Consider the following 27106-nt stretch of genomic DNA (forward strand, 5'->3'; position numbering starts at 1 on the left):
TACTGGAGTGGGTAGCCATCCCTTCTCCAGGTGATCTTCCTGACTCAGGGATCAAACATGAGTCTCCTGCATTGCAGGTGAGTTCTTTTAACATTTGAGTCACTAAAGAAGCCCAACTGCAGTACAGAGTACATGATATATTTTACAGTATTTATCCCACAAAATAAATATACATATTGCCATGCACTTGCATATACACATAAACATACAATAAACATAACATGCTTATAACATACAATTGCATAACATCGATCAATGCCTTCTTAAAAAATAGACTTATCCTTCAGCCTAACCACCAAGAGAAGAAAAGTCCTGGATTACCTGATTATGAATGTCATCTATATACATTTCTGTCACTATTTTAACAAGTTGCCAGCTATTGCTCTTAACTCTTTCAGAGCCATCCTGCCCTTTAAGGCTCTGAGAAAACCTATGGGGTCCTTTACAAAAATGATTATGTCTCACACACACAAAACTGTCTCAGATTTCATGGGGGTCTGGGGCTGTCGATGGACTGAAACGTCCAGGTAAGAACTGCTTCTCCACAACATCTTCCTGATGGTCTAGCTTTTCCTTTGCATGCTGTTTCAGACATTTGCACAGCTCAGACAAGCAGCCTGAGATCCACATTCCTGCTCCTTGCCCCACTGGCACAGGGTTCAAGCGCCTGCACATAACAAGCCTGACCACTGAGAAGAAATACAGAGATGACTAAGTGGTTGTTGTTCCCTAGGACAACCATGCACCACTGTCTCGAGCAAGGTGATCACACTCACCTTTTGGTCTTGGCTGTATGCCAGAATCCAGTCCTCTTGTTTGGGGTGGAAAAGTAAGCTCTGGATGTAAAAGTTCAGCCGGTATTTTTGATAGGTTGCCCCTTCGTCCGAGCTGATCAGTAAACTGCTCTCAATCTCTGGGTCTGTGAGCAACATAATCTGTGGCAGATTATGGGAAAGAAAACAAGAGAAAAGTAAATTTACAAAGCTTAAAGATGAGCTAAATTTTTGACAAGAAAGGGAAAAGGAGCAGGTGAAGAACAATTGCCCAAACAATGACCTTGACTGTCTGAGAAGAAATGGAGGAGTGCGTTTTCTTTCCTCCTATAGGGCTCCCCAAATGTTATTTCCTTAATCTGAAATATTTTCTATTATTCTCCTGATCTCAACCCTCCTTCCTTCGAGCCCTGTCTAGTCTCCATTTGGGGGGATGAGAGAGCAAGACTTGTCACCGGTATTTGTGAGAAAGGTGGAAAGGAATACCAACAGGAATAGGTTTGGAGTCCATTCGATTTTTCTCTTATTACAAGCCCTTCTTGATAGGGTCCACATGGGTTCTCACTGACAAGATGGCTCATTATGTTGACCTTGCAAACAAAGAATAAATCACAGTGATCCTTGAGACTGACCAAATTGCCCAAATGGCATCCTGTTACCTCACTGGTGCCTATCTTCTCAAAGCTGATAGACCACCAGATTCCAGACCTCTGGCTACGTGACCATTCCTTTAAAGAATTTTTCATTGGTGGGGACTCCGTCAGAAAGGAGGATGCTGGTTCTCCTTAAGGGCCATTCACTCTCTCTTTTCCCTCTAATAAATTTTCCTTTTCTTGCCCGACTGCCCGGCTCGCTCTCTTTTTCTCTGCACTCGCCTTACACTTCTATTCATATTAACAATATTCCACATCATCCTGCCTTTAGCCTGGTTTTCTGAATCTTGAGTCAAAGGCTGTGTATTCAAATGCCTTCTCTGAGTATTTATTTGTTGTCTATATACTTTCTTTAGAAAATAAACTCCATGAGAATAGTGATACTTGACATTTCTCTGTTTTTATCCCCCACAGGTACATTCCCAGCAGCTAGAATGAAGTCCAGCATATATTATATACTCAATAGATATTTACCAAATTAATGAACATGAGTTAAAGGGATTGATGAAAAGAGTTTTCAGAGTAGTCACAAAGACTTAGAAAGATGCTCAGAACAGTTTGAACAGATATAAATGGAAGTTCCATGGGAAAAAAAAGTCATTGAATGCCCTCTCCATCTTTAGCCTTTGACACGAGAATACACTAGACCCATGTAAAAAGTCACAGCTCCAGAGGCTTGGGATTTTCTCCTTTTGAGGGTTAACCCCGGCCAGAGCAGTGTGAAGAATCCACAGTGGGAGCAAGATGAGGAGCTGCCCTGTAAACTTCTTTTTATTCTCTCATTTTCTGCCTCTAGGAATGTGATAAGCACCTCATTCCAGACTCTGCAGGTTGCCCTTCACTCAAAGTGCGCACCTAACGCCTCCAGACAGGTGGCCTTAATGCTACCCATTGACTTCTTCCCCATCAACTTATTAATTGGCACTCTCCGAGTTTGGTTCAGAGAGGCATGAAAGATGTGCTTAATGTGTGGCCGTATGAAGAGAAACCTCAGCAGCCCAGGGTTTAAAGATTACTAGCTGAGGATGCTGCAGTTCCAGGGAAACCAGAGACAGATAGAGAAAGAGAAAAAAAAAAAAATAAATAAAAAAAAAAGAAAAAACTAGAGCCCTGTCATAAAAGAGCTGAGTGTCAGGCAAACACACAGGGCTTTCTCAGGCATTGGAGGCAATCATATTAAAACCTCAAGATAGTTAGTGTCATCTTCCAAAGACGTGTCCTGTCACGGCAAATGGCACACAAGGACCGCACGCCAGACACACTCAGCTGGAATGTGTTTATGTAATCAAGGATGGATTTCAGGTGCCTTGCTGTTTTTCTCCCTGCCCTTCTTGAAGAGGGGAAAGGGATGTGGTGGAATGAGCGGAACGCCAAGGCTGTCAGCCCCTGTCTGGACAAGTTGGAGAGCACGCACAAAACTGGAGACTAATTGCCTCTCATACTGTGTTCCAGTGAAGCCACTGTCCATCGAACAGAAATCCTGACAAAGTTATAGGTTTCTCTGTGTTGCAGTCACCAAGCAGACGGTGTTCCCCCTTTGGATGGCTGGTGCGGAACCAGCAGATAATCTGCTAAGTACAAACTCCCGTGGCATCATTAAAGTCTATTGTATGCATTAAGCAAGGAGGATCAGATGGTTCCTAAATTCACAAGAATATTTCCAGGTGATTTCCTATTTACTGACACATAAAAGCTGTCATTTTCTAAATAACAAATAAGTCATCAAATGATCATATTGCTTTGTGTCTCCAACCACAATTAACAATAATATATAACAGCCTTTTTCCACTACTGCCAGCAAGTAATTTCCATGATAATATGAAGAGGTTCAATTTTATAGAACATCTATTGTCTCAGGCAAGGTGATTTTCCCCCTCTGATTTTCTATTTCTCTGTAAAGCAGAATATGTTTTACTCTCTTCCCACGAGTGTGGATCTCACCACCTGCTTCTCTTGGCAGACTACTTCATCAAAATAAAAACCCTGCGCCTACAGAATATACTGATATCAAGTTGCTTTTTATTTATCATTTATTTAGAATATTTTGATACTCATTTATGCTCTGAGTCATCTGTATGAGATATTCTGTATCCAAGTAACTTGGGATGGGAGAGATAAAATGATGCAAATATTTTCAAACATATGGATATTTAATATTAAATAAAACTGCTGGCTTCTGTGTTTTTCTTCTGGGTATGAAAAATATGTAGGTCAAAATCTCATGATTTCTATACATTCTTACATAAAACCCTCTGTTTGGGAACTTGACACTTCAGATATTATAGAGGATGTCAGGAGATCCCTCTGCAAGAATTTTAGATGTATCTGTACTATACAAACTTTCCAATGGTTCCTCTTTCATATCTCTGCTTCAATTTACTCAAAACAAACAGGTGAGTCTAGATCCATTTTTATTTAGTCATTTTTATTGCAAAAACAATTTTGTAAGACTGCCAGTAGAATTCAAAATAAATGAAAAATGCATTGACCCTATCCCTTCAACAAGTTAAATTATGTTTGTGCCCCCTTCTACTACTTCTATATCCACAGCTACATATCATATCATGGATTGAATTTTTCATTGTTTTCCTTTTTTTCATTTAATATTATTACCTATATTCATTTCTACCTGAACAATAAAATTACAAATGCATACACACATTAATTAATACACACCACTGTATACAATGTATTTCAATTAGTTAATCACAACCTTCAACACAATTAGGTTACAACTGACTCAGTGGTTGAACCATAGAAAGCACTTGATGAATTATTAACTGGATTCAGTTCAGTCACTCAGTCATGTCTGACTCTTTCTGACCCCATGCACTGCAGCACGCCAGGCCTCCCTGTCCATCACCAACTCCCGGAGTTCACTGAGACTCATGTCCATCGAGTCAGTGATGCCATCCAGCCATCTCATCCTCTGCTTCCCCTTCTCCTCCCACCTTCAGTCTTTCCCAGAATCAGGATATTTTTCAATGAGTCAGTTCTTCGCATCAGGTGGCCAAAGTATTGGAGTTTCAGCTTGAGTGCTTCCAGTGAATATTCAGGACTGATTTCCTTTAGGATGGACTGGTTGGATCTCCTTGCAGTCCAAGGGACTCGCATATCTTCTCCAATGCCACAGTTCAAAAGCATCAATTCTTTGCCGCTCAGCTTTCTTTATAGTCCAACTCTCACATACATACATGACTATTGGAAAAACCATAGCTTTGACTAGATGGACCTTTGTTGGAAAAGTAATGTCTCTGCTTTTAATATGCTGTCTAGATTGGTCATGTCTTTTCTTCCAAGGAGCAAGCGTCTTTTAATTTCATGGCTGCAGTCACCATCTGCAGTGATTTGGGAGCCTAAAAAAATACAGTCTGTCATTATTTCCATTGTTTCCCCATCTATTTGCCATGAAGTGATGGGACTGGATGCCATGATCTTAGTTTTCTGATTGTTGAGTTTTAAGCCAACTTTTTCATTAACTGAATTAGTGGAATCTTATTATTTCAGTCTTCAAATTAGAATCCTTCAGTAATTATATTTCCAATGAGTTCAAGTTTGTTCTGTCATTTTTTAGGTTATGAAAATTAAATATGTTAATAAGCAAACAAAGAATTTAAGTAAGATCTAAATAGAAAATGTCTAACTCATTTGAGAAAAAAGGATACAGTGTAAGTAATAAGTGTGATCCAATTGTTAGATGTAAATGATGCCATTTACAGATAAAGTCCTATCTTCTCAAGAAGGTATTCTACTAGGAAATATTATCAAAATAGTAACTTCAACTTAGTGACTATTCTTCAAAAAATAATCAATTACATTCCTTAAATGTGGTCAGTGATCCCTGTTTTTGTCAGTTTACATTGGTTCTCTACCTTCCTTTGGCTCTTCCAATGAGTTTGAATAATAATGTTTTGCTATGTTTAATCCTCTGCATTCTGAAATATGATCTGAGTGACAGAACTCTAAAAGACCTCTATAAAAGGCATGACTCCAAAGTCAGCAGGATTCCTGAAGTGAGCTCTCTAAAAGGAGGACTTATTTGCTTAGCATAAAGCTTGATCCATAGTAGGTCCATACATCTTTGTAAATGAACAAATGAATGAGTCCTCTTTGTCCTTGGATCCCTGTGCCATTGAGAGTTTGAGTCTCTTAAACAAGTCCCTGCCTTCTACTTGGAAGCAAAGAGGGTAGAGACATCAGGAAGAGTCTGTCTTTAATAGGAAAGTAATTAGTCTGTTCAGATCATCCCATTAGTGATCAGAACCAGTTCACACATGCCTTGGAGGGTGCACCGCATGCATTACAACTACAGATGAACTACTTTCTACAGCAAGTCAATAATGGCGACAAGGGCTTACACCACCCAACGCTAAGCAATCATTCATCAGCCACTTCAGGGGGAAAGAAGAGACTTTGTTTGCTTTCCCCAGAGGTGACAAATGAACATGAAATGCAAGTTATAGATTTCAAATATGTCACTTCTCTCTTTTTTTGATATTAGTCCCCCTGAAAGCTCAATGTCATCAAAAATTAAATGTCTCTGTGAATTGCTCCAGATTAAACTTATGGCTACATGACGTACTTCTACAAAAGGTTACCTCGCAGCTTTCTGATCCTTCCAGGTGTCTACTCAGGACATTCCTGAGGAATGTCCTCCTATTTCGCTCTCCCAATTCTTTTCCTAGGTGTATGCTGTTCTTAGAATTGCATCATATACCTGTTAAGGCAGCATGGAGTTCATAAGAGGCAGCTGGAGAAGGAAACGGCTACTCACTCCCATATTCTTGCCTGGAGGATTCCACGGGCAGGGGCGCCTGGCTACAGTCCATGGGGTCACAGAGTCAGCCATGACTGAGTGCCTACAGACACTCACAACCGCTAGGCATGTATGTTTCCCCACCATTTCCCTGGTCCTTAAGCAAAGAGTATTTATTTTATATGTTGTTCACTATTCATCTGCTTGTTTGTCACTCCTTGTTGTTCATAGTAGAACCAAGAAGAGGGAATGCACCGGTGTCATCTGTTTCTTTGCTCAAGGCTTACTCAGATCCAGATGCACATGTCACAGGTGCACAATAAATAATTTCCATAGTGATAATGACAATGACCAAGAATAATAGCAATGGCAGCAATTGGGCACTCTAGTTATCTAGCCACTCTATTCAAACAAAAGTCTATAAAATAGTCTAAGAGGCTATTTGCAAACGTCTGGCTCCAGTATAAAAAACAAATTAAGTGAAATGTAATCAGAGCAAGTGAATAATAGGTTGGCCAATGTGGATGGATGAGTTGAGGGTGAGAGCAACAAGTGCTTAGCAACTGGCAGCTGTTTAGAGGACAGTATTAAAGAAAGTTATACAGGCTTCCAACATGACTCATGAAACATAAATGACTGAAGGATAAACAAAAGTGAGAAAAGGAAAGGAAAGTGATGGAAAAGAAAAAGGTTTAATCAAGTCAACACTGTCAGAAGTGAGTCTGTAGAAAGATGGATCCAGCAAGCAAATACTCGATATGAGTCCCACTCTCACCGTCTCCCATGAACTCAGTAAAGCTCATCTCACATTCCTTAACCCACCCATGTTCATTAACACAAGGGAGAGTCATTCAATACTAAGAGGCCAAGAGACCACTTGAGCAATAGACCAGCTTCCTGTGACCTGCAATATGGATTCAATGAAATTGCAGAGAAATTTTTCATTGTATTCTTTAAGTTTACTTTTAAGCTATTTTTTTCTTTAATGAAGTCTTTTTACTTTAATAAAGACTTTGATGTCTCAGTGGGGATAAATGGGGTTTTCAAGAAGTGTATCCAACAAGTTCAGCCCTTCACACTTCTCTTAATCGAAGACCTACTACTTATTATGTAATGATAGTAATAATTCATTCAGCACTCATTTTGCCAAACCCCGTGAGGTACACAGAAGAGTAAGATTCACCAGTAATAAAATATGTGATACACTTCTTGGAAGACAATTCAAGAAAGAAAGTTTATAGAAGACTGCCTCTGATTCTCTTGGGACTACAGACAACAACCCTCTCTTCTGAGCTAACTCAGACAATCTCAAACTGAAATACACCATTTCACTGTGAGACTATGCTCCCACTACTATGACCCTCTGCATGCACAGAGGAAGGTTGGTATGCAGGCCTGAGGTGGGGAGCCTGAACCACACACTTGTTTTCCACAAGAAACGCCACAACCAAATCCTAAACATGCCCCTTGTCAATGTTGCTGTGGATGTGTGCACTTCCTCAGAAAAGAGAAAGAAGGTGAGTTCAGTGAATCCCATTCATGCCATGAGAAGAAGAAAAAACAAACCATAATATAACAAACCAATAATCTCAGTGTCTCATGAGCCCTAACTGAGAAGGTGGGTTTGAGTTTCATTTCTGCCGTATTTGTTAAGCCATTTTTAAGAGCTCACTATTCAATCTCATTCTGAGCCTCCATTTCAGCATTGAGGGTAGGGATACTACACACAAGTTTACATTCACTGAACATGTACTATGTACCACACACTCCACTAAACTTTTAAAACACAGTACCAGTACCTCATTAGACTGTTAAAATACTTCAGACAGATATAATGTGCATGCGACAGATGAGGAAAGGAGGCTTTGAGGAATGAGATGATTTGCACAAGGGCACGCAGCTAATCAGTGGTAAAGCTGTTTATGGGGTCAAATAAGACCATCTGTGTGAAAGCAAAGTTGAGTTCTGCACCGATGTTACCATTAGTACTTCACAAAGAATGTCACATTTAGTACTGAATGTTCAGATAAAATAAAATGGCCAAGTTCTAAAAAAGAAAGAAAAAAACCTTGTATTACAAATATCTCATGACAATATTGTGTAGATGGGAAGAAGGATGGGGCAATAAGGGACTAGGACTTAAATACTGGAGTTTCAATAACAAGATGATTGCTAAGATATTCTTGAAAAAATATAGATAATTTGGGGAGGGGCTTTAAATATAAATCTACTGAAGCAAAATGCCCAGTCCTGGCTCGCACTCAGATTTTTTGCAATGGTGCTGGCCTCCTTTATTCTTCAGCATCACTCCTCCATTAAATGGCTTTATGCTTTATTAGAATAATGGGTGAAAAAATAAATTATAGAAATGGTCAAAAAAGCCCTGATCGAATGACAGTACAGCTTGTTCTCAAAAAAGTTTACGCTAAAAGCCAATAAAAACCATTACAATGTAATGTAATTTTCTTCACAAACAGACCCTAAGTCTAATTGGCATTTTAAAAATAAACTATCTTTGCTGGAGGGAGAAATTGCTATTATCATGCTAAGGGTATAGTAGAGCATGAGAACTATTCACTGATGCTAAGTATTATGTCATCTACTTTTTTTTAAAGGTATTTTAAAGGAAAAGAATGATGTAAAAATTTGAGAGACATTTTTATTTTTGCAGTCACTATGGAGACTGATTAAATACCTTGAGAATATTTGCGTCAACTTAAAAAACCGCAGCATTATCCATAGCCTCAGCTCAAACTCAATCAGAATACACTTCCATGGTCATTACAAGTCCCAGAGTAACTTCTCTCTTAAATCCCTGAAGATCTATAAATGGCAAAAGGTCACATCATTTTAAAATGTTAGCTGCTATCAGAGGGAGCCGTGATGCTGGGAGAAATGGACATTCATCTTCTTTGCTCGTGGGAAACTTTACAAGAAATGATGTTCATTTAATGATAAGAAATCTCTTCATTCCACTAGAAATGATAAAGGAGAAGGAGATGGAGAGAAAGAGCAAGAAGAGAAGCTATCAGTATATTTTAACATTGATTTAGGTGAGAGACACACCATTTGGGGTAAAATCTCTTAAACTGCATTTGATTTTAGAGTTTGAATAAATGTCAAGTTGAAAATCACAAGAATGAGAGGAAGAGCCAATAGGAATGAATCCACTCTGAAAATCAGTGAACAGATTCTTCATCCTTTGCACATCAAGGGTCATCATCCTCAGGGGTATGGTTAATTTTATTTACTTGTATTAATGTTTCATAGTAAGCAGACAAATATACCAGGGTGTATTGGGGAAGATTAATGAAGTCTCAGACACATGTTCAGTTCAGTTCAGTTCAGTCGTTCAGTTGTGTCTGACTCTTTGCACCCTAGGAACCACAGCATGCCAGGCTTCCCTGTCCATCACCAACTCCCGGAGTTCACCCAAACCCATGTCCATTGAGTTGGTGATGCCATCCAACTATCTCATCCTTTGTCATCCCCTTCTCTTCCTGTCCTCAACCTTTCCCAGCATCAGGGTCTATTTCAAATCACTCAGCTCTTCGCATCAGGTGTCCAAAGTATTGGAGTTTCAGCTTCAACATCAGTCCTACCAATGAACACCCAGGACTGATCTCCTTTAGGATGGACTGGTTGGACCTCCGTGAAGTCTAAGGGACTCTCAAGAGTCTTCTCCAACACCACAGTTTAAAAGCATCAATTCTTCGGCACTTAGCTTTCTTTACAGTCCAACTTTCATATCCATACCTGACCACTGGAAAAACCATAGCCTTGACTAGATGGATCTTTGTTGAACAAGTAACCTCTGCTTTTCAATAAGTTGTCTAGGTTGATCATAACTTTCCTTCCAAGGAATAAGCGTCTTTTAATTTCATGGCTGCAATCACCATCTGCAGTGATTTTGGAGCCCAGAAAAATAAAGTCAGTCACTGTTTCCACTGTTTCCCCATCTATTTGCCATGAAGTGATGGGACCAGATGCCATGATCTTCGTTTTCTGAATGTTGAGCTTTAAGCCAACTTTTTCATTCTCCTCTTTCACTTTCATCAAGAGGCTTTTTAGTTCCTCTTCACTTTCTGCCAGAAGGGTGATGTCATCTGCATATCTGATGTTATTGATATTTCTCCTGGCAATTCATATTCCAGCTTGTGCTTCTTCCAGCCCAGCGTTTCTCATGATGTACTCTGCATAGAAGTTAAATAAGCAGGGTGACAGTACACAGCCTTGATGTACTCCTTTTCCTCTTTGGAACCAGTCTGTTGTTCCATGTCCAGTTCTAACTGTTGCTTCTTGACTTGCACATAAGTTTCTCAAGAGGCAGGTCAGGTGGTCTGGTATTCCCATCTCTTGAAGAATTTTCCACAGTCTATTGTGATCTACACAGTCAAAGGCTTTGGCATAGTCAATAAAGTAGAAATAGATGTTTTTCTGGAACTCTCTTGCTTTTTCCATGATCCAGCGGATGTTGGCAATTTGATCTCTGGTTCCTCTGCCTTTTCTAAAACCAGCTTGAACATCTGGAAGTTCACGGTTCACGTATTGCTGAAGCCTGGGTGGAGAATTTGAGCATTACTTTACTAGCGTGTGAGATGAGTGCAATTGTGCAGTAGTTTGAGCATTTTTTGGCATTGCCTTTCTTTGGGATTGGAATGAAAACTGACCTTTTCCAGTCCTGTGGCCACTGCTGAGCTTTCCAAATTGGCTGGCATATTGAGTGCAGCCCTTTCACAGCCTCATCTTTCAGGATTTGAAATAGCTCAACTGGAATTCCATTACCTCCCCTAGCTTTGTTCGTAGTGATGCTTCCTAAGGCCCGCTTGACTTCACTTTCTGGGATATCTGGCTCTAGGTGAGTGTGAGTGATCACACCATCGTGGTTATCTGGGTCATGAAGATCTTTTTTGTACAGTTCTTCTGTGTATTCTTGCCACCTCTTCTTAATATCTTCTGCTTTTGTTAGATCCCTATCATTTCTGTCCTTCATCGAGCCCATCTTTGCATGAAATGTTACCTTGGTATCTCTAATTTTCTTTTTTTTTTTTCTCTAATTTTCTCGAAGAGATCTCTAGTCTTTCCCATTCTATTCTTTTCCTCTATTTCTTTGCACTGATCGTTGAGAAAGGCTTTCTTATCTCTCCTTGCTATTCTTTGAAACTCTGCATTCAAGTGAGTATACTTTTCCTTTTCTCCTTTGCTTTTCACTTCCCTTCTTTTCACAGCAATTTGTAAGGCCATCCATTTTATTTTTTTGCATTTCTTTTTCTTGGGGATCGTCTTGATTCCTGTTTGCTGTACAATGTCATGAACCTCCACCCATAGTTCATCAGGCACTCTGTCTATCAGATCTAGTCCCTTATATCTATTTCTCACATCCACTGTATAGTCATAAGGGATTTGATTTAGGTCATACCTGAATGGTCTAGTGTTTTTCTCCACTTTATTCAATTTAAGTCTGAATTTGGCAATAAGGAGTTCATGATCTGAGCCACAGTCAGCTCCCGGTCTTGTTTTCGCTGACTGTATAGAGCTTCTCCATCTTTGGCTGCAAAGAATATAATCAATCTGTTTTCTTTGTCGACCATCTGGTGATGTCCATGTGTAGAGTCTTCTTTTGTGCTGTTGGAAGAGGGTGTTTGTTATGACCAGTGACTTCTCTTGGCAGAACTCTATTAGCCTTTGCCCTGCTTCATTCTGTACTTCAAGGCCAAATTTGCCTGTTACTCCAGGTGTTTCTTGACTTCCTACTTTTGCATTCCAGTCCCCTATAATGAAAAGCCAGACACATGAGACCTTTCTAATGTATTTGGCTATGAAAGCTTTTCTGAGAAGACAGTGGCGACCACCAGGGGTTTCTCTTCAATGGGATTTGTAAATTGGTGGAGTGTGAATTGCCTCCTGGCTCTTCTGCAGAGCTCTCAGGAAGACCCTGCTGGAGGGCATCATCCAGAAGAAGTTAACAAGGAAATCTATTTCATGTGATTTTTTTTTAGTTCTTTAATTATGTAATGATAGACACTGATCAAGTTGTTTCTGAGAGGCAGAACAGGGTGAATATGCTTCATCAAGCTGCCCCAGAGCATAATTACATTCTGCTGCTGCTGCTTCTCTTTTCTTCTTTCCCTTCCTTTAGAGCAAACAATATATAATAATGCAATGTTTCAAGTTGTTTTTTTTTCCCCCATGATTGCATGGCAGTTCTATACCTTGGGTTAATTCCATTTCAAAACATGTAACTCAGAAGCAGTAGAACTCATCTGTCATGATAGAGAAAACGACCTCTGTTCACTTATTGATTGCTGTGCAACACACTACATCAGAAAAGAGGCTTAAGACAACCATCTGTTTTTTTCTTGGTTTTATGGGTCAAGGATTCTGTAAATGCTCAGCTGGGTAGTGAGTCTCACATCCACTTGATGTCAACTGTGGTGGCTGGAACTGGAGGTTCCACTTTCTAAATGGTTTTTCCACTCAGGGTTGTATCTTAGCCTCTCTCTTTCTCTCTATGTTGAATCCCATCCTCCAGGCCCTTTCCATGTGGCTTGAACTTCACAGAATACTACACTTTCATGATTGTTGGGCTTCGTAATTGGTGGCTGGCTTCTTCTAGTATGAGGGTCCCCAGAGTGAGTGTTTCAAGAAACTCCAGTGGAAGCTACAAGGCTTCTTATGACCTACCCTCAGAAGTTCAACATATCCATTTTGTCCCATTCTATTGATAAAACACGTCACTAATTCTGAGTTAGATTTAAAGGGAAGAAAAAAATTAACTCTACCTCTCAAGATGGAAAAGGCATACGCACACATAGGATGGCAAGAATTGATGGCGGCCATGTATGGATGTGAGAGTTGGATCATAAAGAAGGCTGAGGGCTAAAGAACTGATGCTTTTCAATTGTGGTGCTGGAGAAGACTCTTTAGAGTCCCTTGGACAGGAAGGAGATAAAACTAGTGAATCCTAAAGGAAATCAACCCTGAATATTCATTGGAAGGAATGATGCTGGACCTGAAGCTCCAATACTTTGGACACCTGATGCAAACAGTCAACTAATTTGAAAAGATCCTGATGCTGGGAAGATTGAGGGCAAGAGGAGAAGAGGGGCAGCAGAGGAAGAGATGGTTGGATGTTATCAGTGACTCAGTGGACATGAGTTTGAATAAACTCCTGGAGATAGTGAAGGATAGGGAACCCTGCAGTTCATCAGGTCGCAAAAAGTCTTCACATAATCATAATACATCTGGAATACAGATAATTTTGAGATTTTCAGACTTTTCATTGCATTTTGGCTGTGAAATAGCTATTACCTTAAATTTTTGAAGGCTATAGATTCCCAATCTGGTATCAATTCAAGGTGCATATTTATTGCAGCCTAAATGAATTTATCGTTAGTCTCAGAGACATCAAGAAACCCAAGGTCAAGAAACTCCAGTCTGTGGATTTTCAGGGTATATAAATTACCCAGATTAAATTATAGAAGAATAGATCTATTCATTAAAATGTACATATATAACTCTTCAATATAACAGCCCTTACCTTGGCATTACAACCCTGTCATTTAATTAAGGATCTCATGCTATATTAAAAAAAAAATGGGTTTCTTAAGAGCAAAAACAGTTCTTGTCCTTTTATACTCACAACAAAAGCACTGATACCAATTATGACGCAATCTAGCAGTTGAAAACAGAATATTTATTGTTCTCTTAGGTCTTAAAATAAACTCAGTGGCTTTTTAGGTAGCCTTGGACCAACAAAAACAACAAAAGACCATTTGGGTCTGAAGGTGAATGGCTGAATGATAAATATGTCCCAGAAACACACACCAAGTTCAATTTTCATCATACACAGGCTGGTATAAAACTGTCTACAATTTTTACTATATATTTTTTATTTTATATGCATCCTGCTGCGTAGCTCAATTCTTACTGCTACTACTCCAGCCCTATAAAACACTCATCTGCTCCATGTTACTACCAATGGGGAATCCACACTTTAAGAAAATATCCACAAAACCAGCCCTCTTGACTTCAGTGGTATTTTTCAGCCCACTGATTCAAAAGGAATAAAAGGGTTCCCCAAAAAAGAGTTCAAAAAGAAAAAAACTTTGCCTTCATAGAATCTTTGCAAACATCTTTTATGTATGTTCTTCCTAAAACATCTTTTATGTATGTAGGAGCTCCCTTGTGGCTCAGCTGGTAAAGAATCCACCTGCAATGTGGGAGACCTGGGTTCGATCCCTGGGTTGGGAAGATCCCTTGGAGAAGGAAACGGCTACTCACTCGAGTTTTCTGGCCACTTGAGAATTCCATGGACTGTATAGTCCATGGGGTCACAAAGAAGTGGACATGACTGAGCGACTCTCAATCTTTGCTTCTATGAATACATAGATATAAACATAAATAGGAGAGGAGACAGAGAAAGACAGACAGACACACACACACACACACACACACACACACACATACACACATACACAGTGGAGGAGGAAAAAAGGGAGCAATTGATTTACATAGCAAGAGAGAGTACCAAGAGATACTTTCTGCTTTTTGATCTGCTTTAGCCACTTTAAAACTACATTACAAACATTTTCCAGGCTATTGAATATTCTTCAGTATTATCATTTTTTATTGGCTACACAGACTTTGATTGTATAGATATACTACTATGCAATTAATCCCTTATTAGAAGGCTCTTAAATTTCACTATGATAATGTTATGACCTAATGTAAATTAATACTTCTGTGAAGTGAAGTCTTAGTCATTTAGTCATGTCTGATTCTTTGCAACCTCGTGGACTGTAGCTTGCCAGGCTCCTCTGTCCATGGAATTCTCCAGGCAAGAATACTAGAGTGGGTAGCCATTCTCTTCTGCAGGAGATCTTCTCAACCCAGGGATTGAACCTGGATCTCCTACACTGCTGGCAGATTCTTTACTGTCTGAGCCATCAGATGATAAAGAATACATCAATACTTGTGTACATCAACTATTATTTCTTCAAAGGACTGTGGTTGAAGCTGAAGCTCCAATACTTTGGCCACCTGGTGCAAAGAGCTGACTCATTGGAAAAGACCCTGATGCTGGGAAAGATTGAAGGCAGGAAGTGAAGGGGATGACAGAGGATGAGATGGTTAGATGGTATCACCGACTCAATGGACATGGGTTTGAACAAACTCCAAGAGATAGTGAAGAACAGGGAGGCCTGGCATGCTGCAGTCTATGGTGTCGCAAAGAATCAGACATGACTGAGTGACTGAACAACAACAACAATTTCCTCAGAGTACAATTGAATTCATGGATCGAAGAATAGGAATTTTGTTACCTCTCTTGATAGATATTACCAAATGTCTTTCAGATAAAGAGAATGCTAATTCATGGTTCCCTCATCAGGGACATGGGAAGTACCTATTACCGATACCTTTTTTTATTCTTGCTTTCTTTTTATAATGCTCTCTAAGCTAACTTTGGAAATGGTGCATGTTGTGTCAAGACACATTACTAATGATAGTGAATTTGTTTTTTCTCATTCCCTTCCTTTTGTCATGTATTTTTAGTCATTTGAATATCCTCATTTGGTAGATTGCCAAGTTCATATTTTTCCCCATTTTAAATCATAATTGTTTCTCCTTTTCTAATTGATTTATATTAGAATGCCATTCCTACTTCATAGTTTATTTTTAACAGTCTATTTATGCACATTTTCAATCTTCATCTAAGTTTCTCAAAAAAAGTAATAAAGCATCATCTGCACATATTATACATCCACACACATAGGGGACCCAGGTGAGCATTTCAAGTTTGAAGACATTTATGAGATTAAAAACTGAACTGCATGGCACCTCAGTAATTGTGTTCCCTGAATGAAGCAGCCCCAGAAAAACATGACTTCTCCATTTTGACTAAATCATCAATTCACAGGTAAACTTTCCCTGTCATCCATTTATCATAAATTGTAAGATGTTAAAAAAGATTTCACTACATACACAAAAATTCCACAAATTTGTTAAGTCACTATTTAAGAAGATTTTATACATACATTACATTTTCACTGAAGCAGTACACAGTGCTTTACAAATGTTAATTAAGATATTCCAACCGGAAATTGAAGCAAACCTCAAGGGAGTGAAATTAGGCAGGGAAGGACTTGATCATTTCTTCAAGACAATTTCAGAGCATTTCTGACATTTGCATGGCTCACACCCAAGAACCTGGTCCCCAGGCCTGCCTTCTAAACATAAGCCCACAAAATAAGCAGGTCTTCTAACCAGTGAGCATGAGCTTGGAGTGGTTATTAACCAACGTGTGTAAATTTGTCTAAAACACAAGAGAAAATGTCAACTAAACTGCATTTTCCTTCTTCAATACAATTTACAGTCAATTCATAATCAAGGCACTAAACAGAACATTATAAAGCCTTCTTATCTACAGGATATCTTACCAAAAATACAGAAATGACCTCAACAATTAAAATTCTTAAATTCAGGCTTCAGGTATTTCAAGAGTGGATAGAAAAACGATTTGTTGCAAAAATTTTTTTTACTTTACCCCCATTTCTGTCTTCTCTCCCTCTTTCCCCCCACCCTTCTAATTTATTTAAGTAAGTTTTAGGTACCAAGTGATAACTACTGTTTTTAAGACTGGGGACTAAATTACAAATGAGACACTAAATGCCTTACTGCACTGTGAATCCTTTACAACTGGCTCTGACACAGAAACAGATAAAACTCAGCAGGAAAAGTGCAGTCATACAGGTACTAACACATACAAAGCCTTGTGAGAAAACACAAAGACGCACTTCTTTTCCTGGTGTTGCAATGAGGGAAGGAGCCATAGGGCATTTGATGCTATAGTGGATTTTGAAGGATGTACAGGTACTTGACAGAAGGGGTGGGAAAGATCTCATGGCAGAGGAGTCAACCTAAACAAGATCAGAGAAGTGCGAGCACACACAGTATGCTCAGGTAATGGCAAGTTCCTCAGCGTGGCAGAAGTTAGGTAACATGGTCTGAGGTCGGTCAGTTGTGTCCGACTATTTGTGACCCCATGGACTGTAGCCCACCAGGCTCTTCTGTCATGGAATTCTCCAGCAAGAATACTGGAGTGGGTAGTCATTTTCTTCTTTAGGGGATCTTTCCAGCCCAATGATGGGACTCAAGTCTACTGCATTGCAGGCAGATTCTTTGAAATTCTTTTGCAATTTCCCATTGCAGCACTGGTGCTCTGCAGCCTAAAAGCGATCTACAGTCAAGTTAAAAGAGCTTTACTAGCCACTTAAAGGGGTTTTGACTTAAATAGCAAGAGAGTCTATTTATTCTGAGCCATACACACAAATTCAAGGTTTTAAAGTAGGAAAAAAAGACTCCATTGTAGGTCATGCAGAATGACCACTGTGGAGGTAATATAGAGGTTGGATTAAAGAGAAAAGAATTTGGAGGCAAGACACTCACTTAAAAGGTTGTTCTATTGGTTCAGCTAAGAGAAGTATCAGGAACACACACAAATGATCTTAGACCAAATAAAGGTATCCTCAGAGTTGGGTGATTAAGCATTACCACAATGATTCCAATATACCAGAATGCCAATCATATTTATAGCTATTTCCAGCCAAATTTGAAAGTGTTGGAGATTCAGGAAAAAAGAAAAAAAAGATTCAGAAACATGCCCCTTGAAAAAGAAAGCCAAGTCTCACAACCAAAGCTCTTCAAGGATTTAACAGGAGGGGAGAATAAAGAAAACATATGTCTCCCCAGTTTAACACTTGCCAATGTAAATGAGCACAGTACCTTTTCAATGTTCAACAAATTCCTCAAGCCACACAATGTGGAATTGCCACAAAGAACACCATAAAGCTACAAAGAATCATTTCAGTGAGAGCCTTCCCCACCCCCTACTCCCTCTTGGCAAGTAGCACAGTGAAAATCAGAGGCTAAAACTCATGGTCTATTCGGTGACTCCGACCAGCCCCCAAGTTCTTTTTGATGTAAATAATGCTAACTCAAAGAGAACTGTTGATCAGCCGATTTTCCAGCAATGTCCAGAATGACTGGGACCATATTCCCATAAGGTCAGAATCAACAAGAGCTTTAGAGCTGCTGTGTCCTATAGAGAGAGGTCATATGTTCTCTGGTTTACTGCACTCCACATTATCCTCTGTTGCCTTTTTAGTACTAAAAGCTGGATCTATTGGTTTCTGTCATTAATAAGAGAGAGAGAGAGAAACAAAACAGTGTAAATTCACAGCTTAAATAAAAGAGAAAAGTACTATGTTCTTGTTGCAATTAAAAATGGGACATCAACAACAGATTGAGAGACACAGATTATATTAGGTGCTGGGGATATTCCTCATTTCCTCAATTCATACGCTATCTCATTTTTTTCTCTTTGAAATAAAAATCCTGTGTCCAGAGAATCCCTAGTCACATCTCAGTTACCTGTTTAAGCCAACAGGTGTTGGAACTGAGACTTCTGCAGGGGCTATGAACACAGACTTGACTGTGATTCTTAATTCTTACTACTGATGAGACATTGACAAATCACTTATTATCTGATTCTTTACCTCCATGGCTATGAAATGCAGCTGAAAATGTCCATTGCACAGAATGTCTACTCCAATCACATGAAACCAAAGCACAGAGCTCAGCATTTTCTAAGCAAAATTCATAGTTACAATATCATAAAGATTTAATATTCATGCAAATTTGAGGAACAGTCGAATAAAAAAAATAAGGTTTATTTGACTCACTAAAGTGTCTGAAAAGCACATTTGGAAGCAAAAAGGGAGATACTTTTTTAACATCTGCTGAATATATTTGGGGACAAAATCTGTTTTTGTTCACAGAGCTTCTAGAGAACTAGGGCCCTGAGAAACAGACTTTAGGAACTACCAATTGATTGTCTACATGGCTGGCTCACAGAAGTCATGGGAAAGTTGTTAGTTCACTCTTATAACTGGCTCTGGGCTTTCTGTAGCTTTAGATGAATCTCAAGATACAAAAGAATAAGGATGGGGACACTAAGGAACAGATCAGGCGATGTTGTCCTGTTCCCAGTGTGAAAAGAAGCTTTGGCTCTTAGGATCCTTCTTGTTGGGAAAGATGGCCCAAACCAAATCTATTCTGAATGATGGTCTTTTTTGTTATCCTTGGTGTTTATGGGGAACTAGATGCTTGGTCCATGTATTTAAGTTAGAGGAGTCCAGTGTTTCAAAAGGGAATAGTCTGTAAATGGTTGAACTACTTGATGGTCAAGGGGGAAGGAAGTGTACAGTGAAATGGGAAGTGTGGTCCACTTCTGCCACTGGCTAGTTCTGGGACATTAAAAAGTCACCTAAACCTCTCTGAGCCCAGGTGTCATTATCTTAAAATGCTGAGCTGGAAGATAAAGTTAGTTTCTAGTATCCCTTTCAGTTCACACAACATGCAACTATTTTGGGGTGAAAGATACATTCTAATGAGGTAGACAAATCAAATTTTAGTAAATTAAATTCCTAATACCTATAAATAACATTACCTAGTCCAAAAAATATCACTCTGTTCATCTTCAAATGATCTTTTCTTGGCACTATATCCTGGCATTTGAGTCTTAAGTTTTGCCCTTATTTAGCATAATGTGCAAGGAACACCTGTTACTTAAAAGAAGTATGTGCTGTTTCTTTGTGTTGAGTGGATAATTTCTTAATTTACATATTGACAGCTCAGGTTTGCTGAAATCAAGTTAAGCTATGGTAAGAAGAACAGCAGAAAGAAAGTTTGTGCTAAATGGAAGTTTTAAATCACAGAAACTTTAGTATGCTTCTCAATCTAGGATTGCAAATTTTTAAGAAGATATAGATCTTCTTGACATAAGGCATTTCTCACCAGTTCCTTTATCAAATTTGTTTTTTCCCTGAAGGTAAATTCTTCTAGTGCTGCATTATAAGCTTAAGTCCCACCCCATCCAGGCTCAGCTGTCAATGAAACCTATAAGATTATATTTACCTCTTTGAGCTAAAATGTAAAGGTCACTTTGTTTATTAAAATTCAGCCTTGAAGGTAAATATCTTTCTTCACTTTCCCTGAAGAAAAGGGTAGAGAGAAAGAGAAGTCTGGGAAATAGAAACCATTACAGATTAATTGATCAGAAACTGAGATCTCTGGATCCTCACCAAATTTAATCTGGCTCATCCATAGCTGAACCAGAGTTTTCAATTCCAATCAAGAATAAATTTTACACAGAAGAGATAGGAACCTTTCTCTGATTAAATAACAACTGTTTTTTCTCACTGATCTATCATCTTTAAGAGATTTAGGAAGATTGTCTACTGGGGAAAATAGTGCCATTTTGCTCTGGCTCTTCTCGTCTGCATCTAGTCCATCAAACACCTCTGAGCCATTTTGGAAATCATAGGCAATAGGATCTAACCCAAATTTCCATGTTTCAAATATATTACTCAGTTAAAGGATGCTTTGCTTTAAGACTGATTGAAAATTGAACCACATGATGCTAACTTTTGGAAATCCTGGCCTGAAAAACACCCCATCTTCTCAGTTCATGATACCTACATTTAGGTGATTTTCCTGAAAATTGCACAGATTTTCTTCTAAGCTCTGAATACAATCCTTTTCCAATTTAGTCTCTTGCTGAGGAGCGTTTTGGCTGTGCCAGAATATTTGAAAAACAGAGGATAGATACAAACAGCCAGGTGCAGCCATGAATTTTTAAACCAGGTCTACTGAAAAAACACAGAAAACAAAACCCCTCTAACCACCTTTGGGGTAAAACATCAAACTGAATATTATCCAGAATCATCTCTGTTATGTGTCTATACCAGCTCCAGACAGATGGTCAATTTGCTTTTACCACCTTCAAGCCCATGCAGCCAGGGGCTCTGATGATAGAGCAGTCCGGACACTGAGGGAAGAGTACATCCCCAGAGTGGCATAAATGTGTAGAAAGTAAAGCTAATAAGCACACAATAGTCCATTAAAGTTATGTATGCATATAATTGAACAATAGGCAGAGACTGGCCAAGAAACAAAGCTGACACAAAAGTTTATTTGACCTTTCTTTGAAATATGAGGTACCATTTCTTAAAAGGGGAACTACCTTCTGTCACTTTATTCTTCAACTTCCTGCAAGGAAACCTAGGATTCTTAGATCCAGGAAAAGATCTCCATGACTGAAGACAGAACCGTCACCTGCATTGCCGTAAGTGTAGTATTTGGTTAAAGGGATAAATCAAGCCCTATTACAAGGAATCAAAAGTGTCTGCCTGCCCTATTTTGCTGCAATTTACACAGACTGGACTCCTGATTTTGATGCACCATTGCAACTGAATATGCTGTCTCACCTGCATTCGACTTGTAGTGATTGGTGTCTTCTAGAGCTTTAGCTCTAAGTTATGGCTCCAGTCTCTCAAGCAAGAAAAGATGGTCTATTAATAAATAACTAAACACACAAGAAGGACTCATACACTGTTGAAATAACTGTCTACCTCCATTAATAATCATGAAAATAATTAAGTATTCCCTAAACAATATTTATATAAAGTCAATATACAAATGCAAGACTTCCTAAAGGTTGATATCATGTCTGCTAGAACACTTCTAGGACTGTAAACAAAACCATAGGGGCTACTGTGTCTATATGTTGTAGTTTACAAGGGAATCACCAACACCAGAGACTGAGGGGTCAAAAAGTTGGCCCTAACAGGTTATAGGGCCATCTTAGGAAGAAACAGCAAACTGGGTGAGAATGACTCTCCCCTATTCTTCAAAAGCATACTAGGAGCAATGCTATCCCCCCAAGCCAAGCACTCAATGCTGTTGTTGCTGTTGCTTTGTTTGTGTGTCTCCTCTACCAAACGGGAGTACAGATACCAGACATGGGATCTTTCATCTTCCTCTACTGTCTTCTACATAGTATATTGGTAATCGATATTTGATGATAAAATGGACAGAAACATAATTTAATAAAACAAACAAGCAAAAAACACTTTAGGATATTTTATTCATTAATTAACTCATTAAGTATTTAGATGAGTGCTGAAAATAATATTTGCATATTATTACATTACATATGTATCCCAGTTCAAATTTTAAGGAGAGCAGTTGGGACAAAGAAAGAAAAGGAAAGAAAAATGAGGAAGGAGGGAGAGTAGGGAAGAAAGGAAAGAGAAGGAGGGAGAAAGTCTCTAAATAGTACTGTTTGGGGCATTAAACTAAATTCATCTGTGTGCTTTATCTATCTTTTATGTCTCCTACATGGGCAGGCAGATTCTTTACTACTAGCGCCACCTGGGAAGCCCATACACTTTATAACTGAACTATAATGTTTATATTTTTACTAATTCACATAGCATCATATTTAAGAGGCCTTACTAAGTGCTAGGACCCATTCTAAGGGTCTGGCATGTGTGCATGCTCAGTTGTGTCTGACTTTTTACAATCCCAGGAACTTTAGCCCACCAGGCTCCTCTGTCCATGGGATTCTCCAGGCAAGAATGCGAGAGTGGGTTGCCATGCCCTTCTCCAGGGATCTTCCCAACCCAGGGATAAAACCCACATCTCCTGCATCTTTTGCATTGGCAAGTGGATTCTTTACCACTGAACCACCTGGGAAGAGGTATCAGTCAGTTACTATTAGTATTACCATTTTATGGATTACTATACAGAGACAGAGAGATTTAGTGACCAACCTAACATTATACAGATAAGAAGTGGCCAAACCAGGATTCAATGTAGGCAGTGTCAAAGTTTTTACCCCTTATGTCGAACAGCCTCGTCTTGAATTTATAAGCATTTATTAAGCAGATTCAAAGATCTTCATAGAAGATCTTTCTATGAAGACTTCCTAGAACTAACACCTAAAAAAAATGTTCCATTCATCATCGGGGATTGAAATACAGAAGTAGGAAGTCAAGATGTACATGGAGTAACTGGCAGGTTTGGCCTTGGAGAACAAAATGAAGCAGAGTAAAGGTTAACTGAATTCTGCCAAGAGTATGCAATAGTAATAGAAAAGACCCCTTTTCAACAACACAAGAGATGACTTTACACAGGCACACCACCAAATGGTCAATACCAAAATAAAAGTGATTACATTCTTTGTAGACAAAGATGGAGAAGCTGTACACAGCACAAGCAAGACCTGACCCAGATCATCAACTTCTCATAATAAAATTCAGCTTAAACTAAAGAGAACACAGAAAAACAATAGGCCAGCTAGGTACGACTTCAATCAAATCCCGTAGAAATTCGCAGTAAAGGTAACAAATAGATTCAAGGGGCTAGATCTAGTTAGCATGCCTGAAGAACTATGGATAGAGATCTGTAATATTGTACAGGAGGGGTGAACAAAACCATCCCAAAGAAAAAGAAAAGCAAGAAGCTGAAATGGTTATCTGAGGAGGCTTTACAAAATATCAGAATAAAGAGAAACAAAAAGCAAAGGAGAGAGGGAAGAGTATATCCAATTAAACTCAGAGTTCCAAAAAATAGCTAGAAGAGATGAGAAGGCCTTCCTCAATGAACAATGCTTAAAAATAGAAGAAAACAACAAAAAGGGAAAGACTTGAGATCTCATCAGGAAAATTGGAAATACCAAGGGAGCATTCTGCCCAAAGATGGGCACAATAAAGGATAAAAATGGTAGAGCTCTAGTAGATGCTGAAGAGATCAAGAAGAAATGAAAAGAATACACAGAAGAACTGTATAAAAATAGATCCTAATGAACCAGATTACTACGATGGTGTGGTTAGTCACCCAGGGCCAGACATTCTGGAGTGCAAAGTCAAGTGGGCCTTAAGAAGCACCTCTGTTAATAAAGCTATGCTATGCTATGCTAAGTCACTTCAGTTGTGTCCAACTCTGTGTGACCCCATAGACGGCAGCCCACCAGGCTTCCCCGTCCCTGGGATTCTCCAGGCAAGAACACTGGAGTGGGTTGCCATTTCCTTCTCCAATGCATGAAAGTGAAAAGAGAAAGTGAAGTCGCTCAGTCCTGTCTGACTCTTAGCGACCCCATGGACTGCAGCCTACCAGGCTCCTCCCCATGCAATTTTCCAGGCAAGAGTACTGGAGTGGGGTGCCATTGCCTTCTCAAGTTAATAAAGCTAGTGGATGCAATAAAATTTCAGAAGAACTATTCAAATTCCTAATGGAAGATGCCATCAAGGTTTTGCATTCATTATGTCAGCAAATCTGGACGATCCAGCAGTGGCCACAGGACTGGAAAAGGTCAGTCATCATCCCAATTCCCAAATCCCAATTCACACCAAAGAATGTGCTAACCATCAGACAATTGTACTCATGTCCCATGCTAGTAAGGTCATGCTTAAAATCTTGCATGCTAGGCTTCAGCATTAGGCAAATCAAGAACTTCCAGATGTCCAAGCCGGGTTTAGAAAAGGAAGAGGAACTAGAGAGCAAATTGCCAACATTCGCTGGATTATAAAGCAAGGACATTTCAGGAAAACATCTATCTCTGTTTTATTGATGACACTAAAGCCTTTGACTGTGCAGATCATGACAACTGTGGAAAGCTCTTAGAGAGATGGGAATACCAGACCATCTTACCTGCCTCTTGAGAAACCTGTATGCAGGTCAAGAAGCAACAGTTAGAACCCTGTAAGGAACAACTGACTGGTTCAAGATCAAGAAAGGATGACAACAGGGCTGTCTGTTGCCACCCTGTTCGGTTAACCTATATGCTGAGCACATCAGGAGACATGCCAGCCTGGATGAATTACAAGCTGGAGTCAAAACAGGTGGGAGAAACATCAACAACCTCAGATAGGCAGATGATACCATTCTAATGGCAGAGAGCCAAGAGGAACTAAAGAGACCCTTGATGAGGGTGAAGGAGGAGAGTGAAAGAGCAGGCTTAAGACTAAATATTAACAAATGGAAGATCATGGCATCCAGCCCCATTACTGCATGGCAAATAGAAGGGGGAAAGTCGGAAATAATGACAGATTTCCTCTTCTTGGGCTCCAAAATCACTTTGGATGGTGACTGCAGCCATGAAATCAGAGGATGATTGCTTCTTGGCAGGAAGGTGATGACAAGCCCGGATAGTGTGTTGAAAAGCAGAGACATTACTCTGCCGGCAAAGGTCCATATAGTTAAGGCTGCGGTCTTCCCAGTGATCGTGTATGGTTGTGAGAACTGAACCATAAAAAAGGCAGAATGCCAAAGAATTGATGCCTTTGAACTGTGGTGCTGGAGAAGACTCCTAAAAGTCCCTTGGACAGCAAAGAAATCAAACCAGTCAATCTTAAGGGAGATCAACCCTGCATATTCACTGGAAAGACAATGTTGAAGCTGAAGATCCAGTATTTTGGTCACCTGATGTGAACAGATGACTCATCGAAAAATTCACTGATGCTGGTAAAGATTGAGGGCAGAAGGAGGAGAGTGCATCAGAGGATGAGCTGGCTGGATGGCATCACTGATACAATGAACATGAACTTGGGCAAACTCCAGGAGATGGTGAGGGACAGGGAGGCCTGGCATGCTGTAGTCCATAGGATTGCGAAGAGCTGGAACACGACTGGACAACTGAGCAACAACATCAAGGAGATTCAATGTGCTAGTTACTCAGGCATGTGAGGGATGTATGGCTCTAAGCTACTGACCCGTGATGCCTTATGTTGTCAGTTCCTTTACTGAAGTGTAGGCTATAACTTCTAAAATAGAAAGTAAGCATCCCAAGAATGAAGACAAAGTCTACACAGGGTATAGATGCTCTAGAAGAGAGGATTAGAAAATGTGCTGCCAAAGGGTCAGCACAGGGAGTATGAGGAGGTAAAGTAAGCTTGGTTTCAGGGGGGATTTGCCTCTAGAGAAAAGCAGGCAATGAAGTAGTGCTCATTGACTTTATACAATTAAAAACAAACAAAGAAAAAGCCCTGCAGGACCTGCTGGTATAAATGCAGGTGACACAGGAAGAACCATCCTTCATTCAGGGATATCTTGTCCCTTCTGGTTAGTAGGACTGGGTTACCTCTCTTTACCTGATCACACATGAGGGCCTCACTGTCTGTAAGATAAGTGGAAACCAAGATGAAGCACAGACCTTAGGCCCAGACCTCTGTTCACCAAAGTGAAATCAACTTGCTTGCAAGAGTGTAAAGGAGACACTTAAACAGTTTGCCAAGAGGTGAAAATCATGGGTTTAAAATAAGAGTTTTTGATGAAATAGATGATTTATGATGACAAAATCAATCCTGTAAACACCCATGCCTCTACAAACAAGTACATTTTATGTTGTAAAAGAAGCATACAGTTATTTGGAAAATACTGTATAGTGAAGAAATATGCAAAGTTGGGGCACCTCTCTATACTTCTTAGTGCATTTATTATAACAGGCTTATAAGCATTCACCAACACACACACACACAGAAACACACACAATCTTGCTGCCAGACTTTCACTCTCACAATACTTTGTACCTTTGAATATTAGATCCTGTCCTCTTGATAGCAATGGCTGAAGGTTGTTAGAATCCAAGCTGTTCTGGGTACTGGAAATGCTCAGTATCTCTTCCCTAACATCTATCAGCTCTTTAGGCCTCATTATCACAATGACACATCTTGGCTTCTCTCCAGCTAGTATATTGTTTATTGATTGATGAGAATAAGGTAGGAAGAGTAGAACATTCTCTGCAAGTTATGAAGCACTGACAAAAAGAGGTTCAGAGTGCAGTATCTGTCAGAATTGTAACAGCCAAGGGATGCAACGAGATAGATTACTGTGCATCTTCTCCCTGGTTCCCAATCTAGGCTTGCAGTGGAGAATTACTAGAGAAAGTTTTTTATTATGGTTGATTTGTACAAGGACATTTTTCATATCAAAATCTCCAAACATCTACTATATGGATGATTTCTGTGAGTGAAACTGACATGCAACCATTTAATAGTCAGCCTATCTTACAGGTTAAAATT

The 27106-nt window shown here is 39.4% G+C and overlaps 1 protein-coding gene across 5 annotated transcripts in view; it reads right to left on the reverse strand.

Annotated features, from left to right (window-relative positions):
* Positions 1-27106, reverse strand: part of SORCS1 (sortilin related VPS10 domain containing receptor 1) — a 579121-nt gene that overhangs the window by 199246 nt on the left and 352769 nt on the right. For 3 of the 5 annotated variants that reach the window (XM_055560720.1, XM_055560719.1, XM_055560721.1), the window contains exon 4: positions 777-935. In XM_055560720.1, coding sequence (XP_055416695.1) covers positions 777-935 — 159 coding nt within the window. Of the gene's footprint in view, positions 1-776; positions 936-1263; positions 1876-1900; positions 2216-27106 lie in introns of those variants that run through there. The other 2 variants (XM_055560724.1, XM_055560722.1) reach the window with 2 other exon arrangements.

Source organism: Bubalus kerabau, chromosome 22, assembly GCF_029407905.1.
Source record: "Bubalus kerabau isolate K-KA32 ecotype Philippines breed swamp buffalo chromosome 22, PCC_UOA_SB_1v2, whole genome shotgun sequence".
Classification (NCBI taxonomy): Eukaryota; Metazoa; Chordata; class Mammalia; order Artiodactyla; family Bovidae; genus Bubalus; species Bubalus kerabau.